The sequence below is a fragment of the Colias croceus genome, chromosome 19, assembly GCF_905220415.1.
Source record: "Colias croceus chromosome 19, ilColCroc2.1".
NCBI classification, from domain to species: Eukaryota; Metazoa; Arthropoda; class Insecta; order Lepidoptera; family Pieridae; genus Colias; species Colias croceus.
Window position 1 is genome coordinate 9,698,932 of NC_059555.1, and position 14,137 is coordinate 9,713,068.

Sequence of the window (14,137 nt, forward strand, 5' to 3'; positions counted from 1 at the left end):
TTGTTTTGTAAATATAGATTTATACTATTCTATTCCGTTTTTTATTTAAATATAATAATATGAAAAGACGTACTTAGTAGTAATAAACATACTCCAAAATGTGACACATTATCCTATACTCATATAATAGAAAGAAAAAAAAATGCACAAAAATATATTAATTTGTGAATTATCGATAACAAGGCTGACATCCCTTAGAGCATAGCATCAGGTTAATGTCAAGTTAATGTCATTAATTTAAAGTGACACAAATTTCAACCTTATTTCTATGTGTTGAGGTTCAAAGTTATATCTATCGAAAATTAACGCCCTCTGTTGTGGAGTAGCTGAATGTTTTCGAATTTGGAATTTCTGAACAAAGAGAAACAAAACAGCTAATATACCTAGGGATGTTATACTAAAATAAACCGTAACATAGTGATTTAGGGTACATATTGAAATGCTGAATTTATAACCTTAGTCGGTTTTTACTCAAATTAAGCTGTCCAATCAAAGGCATAGTTTACTTGTAGTGTACTGTATAACTATCGGTTTAAATGTGTGGGTTTGGCGACACTGGTTTTCATACTAATTATGACATTATAGCACTTCTATTATGTTCTTACTGTTCTGTGACTCCATCCATCCTATATATTTGTGAATATACTTAGATATACAAATACATGGAGTACAGATGGCGCTGATTATTTTATCGACTTGTTCAGTAAACTTACTTACCAATTTTTTCATAATACCTAAGTTAGCTGTCAGGTGTAAATTTTAAAATTTATCACAAATTAATTACAGTAAAAAAATGCTTCTAAAAATTTTCATTTGTAATTTTTATTCATTTTCACATGTGAAATTTTTGAATTAATTTTTTGAAGTGAAACTTCTTTATCGGGGTTGGAAAAAAATGTAGTGTAACATTTTTTCGTTACGCTGCTTACGCATGACATTTTTCCGTTACGCGCGATCTTTTTCTTATCCCTACCACGCGTGATTCGATGTATTTCTGTAAAGTTGCATATAGTAAATTATTTTTTGAAAAATAAGGTCATAAAGAAGTTTCACTTCTTACGTGTGTACACTAGTACACGCACACATTTTTTTTTATAATAATTTAATTGCCATCAAATATCATGAATATTTTTAGTCTGTCAACTTTGGTGTCATAATTTGTCATCCATCGCACAGATAGCACTATAATCGATTTATTAAAAATCGATTCTTACCATTAATAAAATCGATTTTAAAAAATCGAAAATAGAAAAAAAAATCGATTAAAGTAATAATCGATTATTTATTCACTTCTCTAATAACCATATAGGTAACGAAATTTTTTTCCCCACCCTATTTAAAAAAAGAAGATAGAGTGCACACATTACGCAGTTAATTTTTCAGACACTTTTCACGAAACCGACCGACCGACCGACACGAAATATTCGGCAGATTTTCTACATTCCTTCTACAGACCACTTTAATAATTTAGATCTGTTTTAAATGCCTACATGAAATAAAAATAAACGAATGACACTGACTTTGACATCACAACTAAAAATGTCACTTGATGTCAACAGACAACAATGTCATTTCGCAATTCGCAGTAAAAAGCGTACCTATTTACTACTTTTCTCCCTATTTCTTATTATTAGTTAAGACTGTGGTTAAGACATGGCTACAGCAATAATGAAACTAGAAGTGGAATCGGAAGTATGTTCAATATGTGGCAGTGGTGGTGAACTATTAACTCCAGAAGAATACGACGCGAACGCGCTTTCTATGCAAGTGCCGCTTAGAACTATGTTACTGCAAATAAACAATAATAAGGTACCTAGGTTCTGTTGACAATTTCTCAATGAAAGTTATAATTTCCAATTCAAATGTACGACTTTGAAGTTAAATGTTAGAGAAATCTGTTTTTTGTTTAATATATTTATCTTTAAAGTTTTCGCGGTATAATTTTCAGGTAGTACCAGAAGGACGTTTCTGCTCCAGCTGCATCCGTCGCACGGTGGACGCCTACGAGTTCAGTTCTGCGCTTTCAGCACGCTCCGTGCCTCCCTTGAGTGAAAAGATTCGAAACTTGCGAAGGAAACTGTTAGATCTTACTCAAAAAATTGATGTTTTCATTGTGGTGGGTGGGCCTGGGGTGAACTCGGGGGGGTCTTACAGTGAAGATGATCTGATCATGGTGGAGAAGGATGCGTTGGCTGCGGCTGCTTCTCTGGATGATGAGGATATGGAGAAAGCTAGAAATGCTGTCGGAGAGTCAGTGTACCAGTGCACTGTTTGCCCTATGTCATTTCAAGTAAGTACTTAATGTTCATTATATTTTTTTTCAATTTAAGCTCACAACTGCACTATATAGTGTGTGATATGTGCTTGGAAAAAATAGTTGGCATGCAATAAAGCTGCTCATTGTACATATCTAAGCATAAGTTCTGTATTATGTAAATTTTATTCATTGATATGTGCCAGCGCGCGAGCGAGTACCGTTCGCACGCGGCTACGCACGGCGCGGGCGCGCGGCACTCGTGCTGGACGTGCGGCGCGCAGTTCGGCTCGGCGCCCGCACTGGCAGACCACGCCGCGCTGCACGCCGCGCCCGCCGCGCAGTCCTGCCACGCCTGCGCCGCAACCTTCCCGGTACATGTTCTTGTAATATCTTACTTGACAAATTTAATTTTTTACTATGTAATATTATTTATGACCAAATAATATAAACTTGTGAAAGAAAATTAAAGGTAATGTAATAAAAAAAATTCACTTTGCCCATTAGTTACGGTAAACATTTTTGTTAATAGAAAAATTTCCTCAAATACATAATAATATATTGTACTTGATTTTGTTAGAAATTAAGTAAAAGGTGTAATTACTTACTAACCCACTGAGCCCCGAGCGGCCCGATCGGGCCACGACACAATAGATTTTCTATTGTGTCTGTGATTCCGGGGGCTGAGTTATTAAACTAAAAGTTACAATTTTGCAATAATATTTAAGGTTGCATAAACATTAAATATTATTGCAAAATCGTAACTTTTAATTCTTTTTTTTTTGTGACTCTGATACGAGAACTTCTAAATTTTCTTATTGTATAATTATTATAAGTATAATGTATAATGTCCTATGTAGACTGCAGGCGCAGCTCGCGCGCACGCGGCGGTGTGCTCGGCCCGCGCGCGCTGCGAGGTGTGCGGCGAGCTGTTCCCGTCGCGCGCGCTACTCGCTGCGCACGGGGCACAGGCCCACCCGCCCTCGCAAATCGGTAACATGCATGTTCTATAGTCTATACTATTTATCTAATAGTCGATGGGGGAACAACCTTCACCGATCTGATAACCAGGTGATGAGATGTATTTTTATCGAATATAATTTATGAAAAAATATGCCTATGATAACTTGCCTATCAAAAAGTAGTCATGGCTATTTTTAGTAGAGTGACGTGTATATTATTGTGTGTACAGAGCCAGCGCTGTGCCCGGTGTGCCTGTGCGCGGTGGGCCCGGGCGCGGCGGCGGCCCACGCGCTGGCGCACCGGCAGGCCGACCGCTTCGTGTGCGGCTACGACGCGTGCACGCTGCGCTTCCCCACGCGGTCAGACACACACACAACTGACTACTTTATTTTTGTCATTTTATTGCATTAGATCTAATTAATTATAAATAAATAAAATAATTTTTAAGTATAGAAGATAGTAACATACTATATTATTAATAGTGTATTACTTATTTCTAATTCTGTTATTTCATGTGCGATAAAGTTTTGTGTTCCAAAAAATAGTTTGTCTATGTTATTTTTCCCCTACAGCAACGATCTGCTAGCGCACATCCGCTCGCGTCACGCGGGCGCCGCGGGGGCGATGCTGGCCGGTGCGGGGGCGGGGGAGGGGGCGGGCGGTGCGGGGGCGGGGCCGGGGGGTGAGGCGCGGGACGAGGAGCGCACCGTGCAGTGCCCGCACTGTGAGCGCACGTATGTATACGGCTTTGGTTTAGTGCGCATTGGAACTTGTGCAAATAATTATTACAGCAAGTTTCAGTTTCAAGTAATATAAACTGTATACAATAAATTCAATATCGCCAAGCTTTACTTAACACTGCAAATTTTTGTTTATTTGTATGTCAAGTTTCTTAAAATGTGTAATAAAATAATTTCAGGTTCGGTTCGGTGGCGGCCATGAAACGCCACTCGCACGTGCACCGCCGCGAGGCGCAACAAGTATGTATAATTGCACATTCAACATTGTGGTCTAAGATCCGAATATAAATCGAAATGCAACGGCGTGATAATAGAATAAGACCAATTTTATAATAAATTTAGTGTATTAAAAAATGTATTAAAAATGGGTTGACTGGGAAAATCCTGGACAGGATGTTTTTTATTAATTATGTATTAATAAATCTTTTATTTTCATTTTTTATTAATTGCAGTTTCGAGATTATAAAACAATTTTGTAATAAAACACCGCTGACATATTTTTTTTTCATCATCCTATCAAGTGAAAGTAACTGGTACCGACATACCTGTTTATAACTGCCAACCTAGCCGTTTGTTCCGGTAAATATTAGAAAACGACTATGACTGCACATTCTGTAGGTTTCATACTTTAAGTCTATTATTTTTTTTTTATTATGTTGATACTGCAATTAATTAAAAAAATTTTTTTTTAAATGCATTAAAAATGTCCTGTCCAGGATTTTCCCAGTCAACCCATTTTTAATACATTTTTTAATACATTAAATTTATTATAAAATTGGTCTCATTCTATTATCACGCTGTTGCATTTCGACTTACATTCGGATCTTAGACCATTGTATATTATAATTTCTATTGTACAAACACTACTAATTGATTAAATATCGTGATTTTGGATTCAGCTGATCATTAAATATGAGTCAATGTATAAAATGTCTCAAAATAATATTTATACATTATTAATGTGTGTAGGACGAAGACTGGGCCGCTGTAAATGATGGCGATGTAGAATATCTCGAACTGGAGACCCTCGACGACGGTAACGACTACCAGTAGACACCACTGAGCCAAAGGGATATATCATCTGTATAGACTATAATATTATAATATTGACACGCAATTAACAATAACACTCAAAAATTTTCAAAAGGAAACTCTGCCTACGCGTGAATTACCTACGCAGTTTTCTAATGAGCACTACAATAGATTTTAAACTTTGCTACCACGCAATAAGGTGGTAATTTCAATGAATGTTTTATGCAATGTGTGTAGACACAGTAATACAGTATCTACTATTTGACAAAACTCATCTATAAATATACAGTGATTTAGAATGACCATGTGTTAAATTTAGTTTTTTGAGATGATTAGTTTCTTTTAAGTAAAAAATTAAGGTACCTAGTATTAAGGTATGTATGAGAGTATATGTAATAAAAGATACAATAATAAGTTGTATTTGAATATTGTTAAATAAAGTGCTATGATTCTTATTTTTACTTTTATTTCACTTACATAGCTTATGGCTTATGCTATACTTTTCATATATATTTTAAATATAAGGAAAATAAATAAAACATTAGTTAATAACAGTAACAAAATAATTTATTATCTAAATAATACTACAGGTATTCACTGAATCAATTATCACAAGAAATAAACATTTCTTCTCTTCACAATCAAGTTTGTACTCACTGACCATTTCATGGGATATGAAGGGAAATAGATCTAGTCTTCTAGATCTTCTTCCTCGCATTTTATAAACATTAATATTTCTTTCTACTTTCCTTCACAGGAATATTATACACATATTCGATAAATTACAAACAATCACATTAATCATAATCGCGAGGAAAAATAAGAGTATAATTTAAGTTGTACATTAGGTAAATTACTGAATATGCGTGTATCATGCTTTGCAGGCAACACTGGTGGCTATAAAGTATAAACTAGTGTCAGAAAACAAACAATATGACATAGACAATAGGAACATATTATGTGTCAGGTGTCAATCGGACTCCTTATTGGGTTGCTCTCTGCAGATAATGGCAACACGTCGCTTCTTTATGAGCCTAGCGCCGCGAAACTTGCTGTCTTCGTTCGACAGTACTGCGTGGTTGAAGTCGTATCTGGCAACCCCACTGAAAAAATATATTATATCGTTATATTATACTTTATTTAATGCGTATATAACTGTATAGTTAATAGCATAGTTATGTTACATATAATTTAAGAAATTGGATTATTTTCCAAATTATAGAAATGTGCAATAGCGCTGTTGAACGATTGTCCTGACGCTTTCAATAAAAGGGAAAAGCTATATCGTTTTTTTCTCCAGTTTGCAAGCTTTGCTGGTCGACATTACTACTGTAGCACTGAAACAGCCTGTATATAATGTATCACCTCATGATGTACAGCGAGCGCCGCTGCAGCAGCGCGTCCAGCGCGAGGTCGGCGCGCAGCTCGTGCATGAGCCGCATCACCGCGTCCGACAGCAGGCACAGCCCCGCTATCGTATCGCCGCAGAACTTAAACAATATATTTCATTCATGTTTGTTGCTCTTAACAGTCACGTAAGGGCATACCCATTATCAGTAAAAAGAAAAAAAAACATACTGATTATGACAGAGAAATGCATGTTAAAGGCAGGTATATAATTTTCTAAAGGGGATATCTTGCCCTAAAGCATGTTCCCACACGACGGAGACCCACCCGCACCGCGTCGACGTGCGGCTTGATGTAGCCGGCGGGCGCCAGGTCGAGCACGTGCGCGTGCGGCAGTAGCACCGCGCGCGGCTCGAACGCGGCGGCGCGCACGCGGCACAGCGTCACCGAGTTGCGCTCATTCCACTGCTTGCGTTCCGTTTCGCGGTAACCCACGATCGCCTGCGAAATATCTTTTCTTTTATTTTAATAAGCAAGGGTAGATTTTGTTAGTCATCATCTGGTACTGCTTAATGACATCTTTCAAAAATATACTTTATTATTCGGCCAATAATGACAATTTTGTCCTGATTGAATATTATTTAATTCAAGTCACTAACATTCTTTTACCATTATTTTCCATTGTGATTTGAAAACAACTCAAAAAAAATTAGAAGGCACGTACATTATCCCAGTGATCGAACTCATATCTGAGTCTCCGCAGCTGTGACTCGACTTCAGTGAGCAGCGAGGTCTCTTCCTCTTCAGAGATGAAGTTGGGAATGACCCTCATATCCCTGAGGACTTGCTTTCTTAGATCTTCGTCTTCATCTTGCCTCCATGAAGGATGAATGTCTATAAGATTTGGGTCACCTGTAAATGAAATATAATACATTTTATTTTAATTCTTCATCATAACAGAAAGAAATCGCAAAGTTTTATTCCCTCACCAACAATTTTTTGTGGTGCATCACTTGGCCGCTGTATAACTTCACAGAAACATCGTAATTGAGCTAATTTATTAATTCTTTTCGTCATTCGTAACATATTTAAGGTTATCATTCTCATTTTGTCTATTATTTTAGATTAGGGCGATAACCACTTTATCGGCTTACTGAAGCCGGCGGCGGAAATCTAGTAGAAACTTCTTTACTAGGAATTAATTCTAAATAACTTCAGTCATTTAATTTTATTCGTGTTGATTTGAGTACTGAATATTGATTGTGTGTTGATTGTTATTTTCACACAGGTTATTTTGTATATTTTGACAGTCAGCTGTTTGTATATTTTGACATGACATTGTTTTAAAAATAAACCTTTAAATTTATCTTCTGAATTTGATAATAATAGTTTTTGATGATATGTGTTGTGTAATATATTTAATGGTATTTGCCTAACAAAGGCAACAGTTTCAAAAATTTAATGTCATTTTAAAGTTTCTTGTCTTCATGTTGATATGACATCTGTGAGTGCACATCAGCTGTGCATTGTGTCAAATTTGCTGTCACCTGTCATCATCAATTTGATTTATTGATTTATGTAAGTAATATTTAAAATGTTGACAAACATTGGTTTGGTGATGATAATGATATGCTTGATGACTGAAATTATTAATTATTCTGAATAGAAGCTTATATTTCTCATCCTAAATTTACAATAAGAGAACATTTCAAAGATGGACAATCTACCGGACGAAATTCTATTAACGATTTTCGATTATCTACCGCCTCGAATACTGTGGTCAATTATATCAAAAGTTTGTCGAAGGTGGAAAAATGTGGTGTCTCACAGGGTCATAACGATGTGGGACTACAATAAAGTATTGAAGACGCACAAGGGAGTGGTGGCTATTTTTGGTATTCGACATCAGACTAGTCGTCAATCGCCTCGCGGGTTGGCGATAAATTTTCACACGTTGAATATTCGAGAGCTTGTACTATGTGACAATTTTCCACTAGGTTAGCGATATAATATTATATAGTCGTTAGAAAGTAAGCCATAAATCTACATTTCTATCCATGTGTGACTACTAGAGGAATTCTGTGTCTTAGGAGCCAGCGTTCCTCCTTATAAATACAACTAAGTACATTTTTTAAAGCAAATAGTTGAAAATAGTTGAAATAATATTTATATTAACACTTACTCATAAAACCTGACCTCATATGGAAAGTAAAGATGATATATAGCCTATAGCCTTCCTTGATAAATGAAGTATCTAACACTGAAAGAATTTTTCAAATTGGACCAGTAGTTCCCGAGATTAGCGCGTACAAACAAACTCTTCAGCTTTATAATATTAGTATAGATTTATAACAATAATGGTAATAAAGATTTATAACATATATGAGAACCAAATCATTTATTTTTCAGGAGAAATGTTTATGAAATCTGTACACTCAATTAAAACCCTCCGTCACTTAGATGTTTTCACATTGCAAAATCTTCACACGGGCTACCTTCCACCGCCTGAAGTTAACTCTATCGTCCTCAATAACAACATCCAACCTGGTTATTTATTGAACTTAGCGAGACGTAAAGAACTAAAAGCTCTACATATGTATGGCAGGAGTCAGTACTACGCTGTCAACGAAATGTCGACAATGATTGTGATACAAGCCAAACATTTAACGCATTTAACTCTAAGGTGCCCTGAAATTAGTGATCCGAGGTAATTATAGTTACTTTCACTAACTCTTCTATACGAAACTAGATGTCTCAAACATTGTTTAGCTTTACTCTCATCACTTAGAGGTATGAAAAATAAATTTTGGTTGTTTCTCACATCTACCCAATAGGCACACAAAATTTCATGAGAATCGGTCCAGCCGTTATGAAGTAGTATAGTTACTAACACAAGAATTTTAAATTAATAAAATTACATTAGAATATTATATTGTTTTATGGACTTGGTTGACTTAATTTGGTGATGTTGTCTTCAGATGGCTAGTATTCAGCCAGTGCATCAACCTGCTACAACTGCAGCTGTACGCGTGCTGGTCGGTTACGGCCAACGGTGTAGCACACGTGCTGCAGCTGCCCAAGCTCCAGGTGCTGCACATCACTGGCAGCAGGATGGTGAGCATCGGGATTATTTGGCAATCATAGTTATAAGTTAAGCTGTTATTGTGAGACAAGAATAGATTTGATCCATTACATACATTATACCTTAGCATTATACATTGTAAAATATGAAGTGATCAAATGTCATTTTCATTAATTATATTCTTTATTTTTATAAGAAGAATAATATTAGTGGAATGCGTGAATATACATTACACTATTAGTTATTTATGCTTGTTCCGGATGGTTTAAAAATAATGGTTTAACCCTAGATCACTACCCTTCGTCGATTCGACGACGCGTCACCAAAAAAATCGCTATAACTTTTACGCGCGCGACCGTATGCTTTTCTGACTTCAGCTAATCTCAGCCAACCCGTTGCGCTTGCGATGGACGGTAGTGCTTTATACGTGGAAGGTCCACACGCGCTGTTCCAGCAACCATGGCTCGTCACATCGACGAAGGTTAGTATTAACGTAACTTTTCGTACTATTTAGTTAAGTTAAAATTACGTTATTTTAACTTTTATAATGGTGCCTATTATTTTATTTTTTAGATACGATTCATACGTTATTTTTAGAAGTTGAAAGCGATGAGGAAAATTCATCTGCGAGAGAGCCTGAAGACCACATTGAGGCTGAAGAGGCATGAAACGGAGGGTGATGATGAAGTTTCTACTGTCAATAAAGAGCAATTTCCAGATCCAGATTATGAGGTACATCTCCCCACGTTCTATTGAAGATGAGACACCTAGCACTACAGCTGACCCTAGCGATTTGATTATAAGACCATTGCGTACCATTCTTCGTGGGAAAGACAAACACATATTATGGTCATCACAACAGTCAAGGTCACAAAGCAGAAGACCTTCAAAGAACATAGATATATAGTACGTGGGCCTGTACGCTTTTTTCAAGATATTTTAGATCCTCAATGTTTTTCAAGTATAATTACTGGTGACATTACTGATACTCTGCGGAACTCAATCACATAAATTTTAAACATGCCAGGAAGAAACAATGTGAAAGTTATAAATGAGACTGAGCAAAGTAATGCTGCTAATGTACCTCCATAACAAAATAAAATAAACATATATGCTATATGTCCCTCCGTATAGCAAAGGTAGACCAAAAATAGGTGCACTAGGTGCAAAAAATCGTTGTGTGGGGAACACAAACTTGATGTGTGTCACAAATGTTTTAGATCCTAAGCTATTATCAAAATTATATTTTTAATTAATTTTCCAGACATTATTTTTGTAATTAATAGTTTATTTCGAGCAATTTAGAGGTATATATTATATGTACGGAATTTTTCAAAAAAAATAAGAATGTTCATAAAGCGTGTAAACTGTGATCTCATTTTGAAGACTATTTGAATTAAAACTATGCTAAAATAAATATTTTAATATTTTTATATGTAGATTAATACATTATGCTTAAAATAAAACATAACTACAAATATATTTTTTTAATTAAACCCTTAAATCCCCTCCAATAAACAGCGTAGTCGAAACGACGAAGGTTAGTATTAAACGTCGAAAAATAAGGTTAGTGTTCTAGGGTTAATAAATGAACCTATAACGAAAGCATGGAATATACAAATTATAGTTCATACATCAATAAACTGAACAAGATTTTCAATTTGAATTTGAATTTGAATTATTAAAAAAAAAATATTATTATTGCAATTAACTTAGCCACGACCACCTTGATTAAAATTGGATTTGCATTCCAACAGATAAAATTGTAGGTAATTATTCATTGTTATATAGGTACTTAACCATGAAAATAACATCATAATCATGTAATTACCGAGTCATAAATTTTTATATGGCTAATTGCTTTCATTGTATTTAAATATTTTATTTTTTTCAAATCTATCTGGTTCTAGTTAATTATAAATAGTTTTTATTAATTATATTCGTACATAAAAATATTTATCATCCTGAATATACAATTATTTTATTTATTTATTCATTTATTTTTCCACAGACTAATACAACAACTTATACTTTTTTTTTTTAATTTTCAGTTTTTTTCCCATTAAAATATCATCCTTGATTGTGTTTCAAACTGTTTCGTTTTTTTTCAAGTAAGTATATTATAATATTTATTTCTTGTGTTTCTAGTACTTATTTTGGCAAAAGAAACAAATAAGTTATTATTCCTTTTTCTGTGTCAGGTGCGGATCACAGCGCTCATGGAGCTGATCCCGACACTGTCCCGCAGCATAGTGGAGCTGAATCTCAGCGCCAGCTCGTTCAGCTCGCAGCACATCGCCCTGCTGGCGGCCACACTACCGGACCTGCGCAAGATGGAGGTCTGGCGCTGTGACCTCACGGCTGCAGACGTGCTGCAGCTGGCCAGCGGGCTCACGAAGCTGGAAGATCTGGACACTGATGTGGAACTCAATAGTGTTGACTTGATGTATCTCTCGGAACACCCCGCTTTGAAAGAACTGAGGTGTTTGTATGAGGGCGAGGTGAGTGTAATATTTATTAATTATATTTATTAAATTTTTTATTATAGCTAGCTTATAATTTGTATACTTATTGATTCAAAAATTTTTTAATGAAGAATTTATTCATTCATTTATCTGTCCACATCTACACATACACACACGCATACACGCATGCACGCACGCACGTACACACGCACACATACATAACGCACGCACAGAAAACCTCACTGAACATATCCATTCAACTGATTTGTTACGTATCTTATAAAGTTTTCGAATTATAGTTTTTTTTAAACCGTTAAATAACTCAGGCCCCGGAATCACAGACACAATAGAGAATCTATTGTGTCGTTGACCGATCGGGCCGCTCGGGGCTCAATGGGTTATATGCAAGAAGCTTATATCTAACTCGGTCACCCCACACCTAACACACCTAACTTGGTCACCCCCACAGAAAGAGATAAAAAAACATACAGGCGTCATTCAAGGTATTTTCTTGTTACAAGTTAATGTTCATACTGAAATCTCCAGTGTATTAGATATAAGCTTCTTGGTTATATGTTTATTTTTTATATAGATTATTAATGATGAACTTCAGGCCCAGTCGCACATCCACGTGCGCTCAGCACTAACCGCGCCCTTCCCGCTGCGCGCGTGCGGCGAGGGCCCCTCGGCCGGCGTGCTGCTGCACGCACACGCCTACAAACCCATCGATGGCGTCACACTCACTATCTGAGCGATAATATACTTGTGCTACAGGAAAATGTGTCTGAACAAACTTGTTTATAAGAAATAGATGAGTGTGCTGTTGGAAGACATTGTTTCTAAAAAGCAGACTTGTTTGTGGCTACTTATAACCTGTATATTGGTGTATCTGTAGTATCTGAAGGTTTGATCCTGCAAGAGATAGATGCTTATGGAAAATATTGTCTCTGAAAAAGCAGAATTGTATGAGGCTACTTATAACCCATAACCTATATATTGGAAAGGTGTATTTGTAGCGAGTACTTAAAACTTATTTGATCCTATGTATCTACTAAGAAGACTATAGGAATAAGTACGATGCTCGATGGTAGGAAGATGTGAGATACGATTGATGTGCTCGAAAAAAGTAGATGGAGATGGCAGGATTTCGAACGTTCGTTAGATTTATGAAGCTCGGAGAAGAGTAAGCCAATAAAATTAGCCTTCCATACTGAAAATACTTGGGAAAAACGGAAAAACTTTTACATAATTAAAAAAAAAATCTGAGAAAGTTTCTAAAGCTTTCATTCTAGAAAAGAAAAGTTACAAAATAATCTGGACCTTTTATTAAACTTTACAGTATTATATCATAGTTAAGACAGTACGTATTATATAAAACTCATTGTATACTCTATACTAAGAACATATCTACTCTGAAATTAAGAATTTTAAAAATGAAATAAATGTTTACCTACTCCTGAATTTTGCGTTTTATTTGCAACAATAAAGAAGTATTGTACATAATATAAGCATTTTTATGAGCATTTAAATTGGAAATATAATAATATATTTTCGAGATCGTGTAGTATGTATGAATAGAGTTTTTATATTCAACAGGGTCTGTCAATTGACCGGAACAAAGAAAAAGCTCCGTTCTCGGAGCGAATTGTTGTTCGCTTTGTACATATTCCGTAATACAACTTCTGTTCCGTTCTTCCAAAGGTCCATGACATTAACATGGTTAGAGTGTTAAAGTTAATTGAACGAGTAACCGCTTAACCTAACTTAGAAACGGTAATTGTTCGTCGTTTGACCCGAACTGAACTATTAGCTTTGTTAGAGCGAGTGTCAATGGTCGCCACATAATGCTGAATACTTGTCCTTACCGGGAAAACCGTAATGGCACTTGTAGTGTGTTATGAGGTTACCTACAAATGATACCTGCACATTAAATAGGTATTAATAAACATTCAATATCAATATAATGGTGGGAAATATGAGCTAATGGTTTGCAGCTTGTATGTATTTTAAAAAACTTAGTCAGATAAATAAGCAATGTACTTTTGCCCTTCAGACTACGCCATTAATATTATTATCTACAGGCACACCACCATTTGCATTTTTTTAAACTGCCAAGATTGTTACACACCTAGTTAACTACTTCCCCAATAGATAATTAACTACTTCCCCAATAGATAATTATTTTTGTTCCCACTTACCATGCGGTACTAATTAATTATTAGTTGGTAAATATTAATGCACAACTAAAATAAGT

At 35.7% G+C, this 14,137-nt stretch overlaps 3 protein-coding genes across 5 annotated transcripts; 2 read left to right on the plus strand and 1 right to left on the minus strand.

Moving 5' to 3' along the window:
- The first annotated feature begins 1,554 nt into the window (after positions 1 to 1,554).
- On the plus strand, positions 1,555 to 5,295 carry LOC123700167 (zinc finger protein 497-like). The gene is made up of 8 exons (XM_045647304.1): positions 1,555 to 1,809; positions 1,949 to 2,290; positions 2,461 to 2,628; positions 3,115 to 3,247; positions 3,447 to 3,576; positions 3,790 to 3,951; positions 4,137 to 4,197; positions 4,927 to 5,295. The coding sequence occupies exons 1-8, from the start codon at positions 1,654 to 1,656 to the stop codon at positions 5,008 to 5,010; spliced, it is 1,236 nt and encodes a 411-aa protein (XP_045503260.1). The 5' UTR covers positions 1,555 to 1,653; the 3' UTR covers positions 5,011 to 5,295.
- Positions 5,296 to 5,534: 239 nt separating this feature from the next.
- Positions 5,535 to 7,660, minus strand: LOC123700140 (alpha-ketoglutarate-dependent dioxygenase alkB homolog 7, mitochondrial). The gene is made up of 5 exons (XM_045647272.1): positions 7,326 to 7,660; positions 7,061 to 7,248; positions 6,664 to 6,837; positions 6,355 to 6,479; positions 5,535 to 6,092 (listed from the first exon to the last, which is right to left on the minus strand). The coding sequence occupies exons 1-5, from the start codon at positions 7,441 to 7,443 to the stop codon at positions 5,960 to 5,962; spliced, it is 738 nt and encodes a 245-aa protein (XP_045503228.1). The 5' UTR covers positions 7,444 to 7,660; the 3' UTR covers positions 5,535 to 5,959.
- A 243-nt stretch (positions 7,661 to 7,903) lies between these two features.
- LOC123700388 lies at positions 7,904 to 13,344 on the plus strand. Of its 3 annotated transcripts, XR_006752615.1 has the most exons (6): positions 7,904 to 8,333; positions 8,746 to 9,043; positions 9,315 to 9,450; positions 11,620 to 11,919; positions 12,476 to 12,744; positions 12,854 to 13,344. XR_006752615.1 is itself a non-coding variant. In XM_045647589.1 (5 exons), exons 1-5 carry the CDS (start codon positions 8,051 to 8,053, stop codon positions 12,632 to 12,634), a joined length of 1,176 nt encoding a protein of 391 aa, XP_045503545.1. In that variant the 5' UTR covers positions 7,904 to 8,050; the 3' UTR covers positions 12,635 to 13,344. The 3 variants fall into 3 exon arrangements, 2 of the variants coding, with proteins under 2 accessions (XP_045503545.1, XP_045503546.1); XM_045647589.1 differs by having other exon boundaries at positions 12,476 to 13,344; XM_045647590.1 differs by having other exon boundaries at positions 12,497 to 13,344.
- The last annotated feature ends 793 nt before the right edge of the window (positions 13,345 to 14,137 follow it).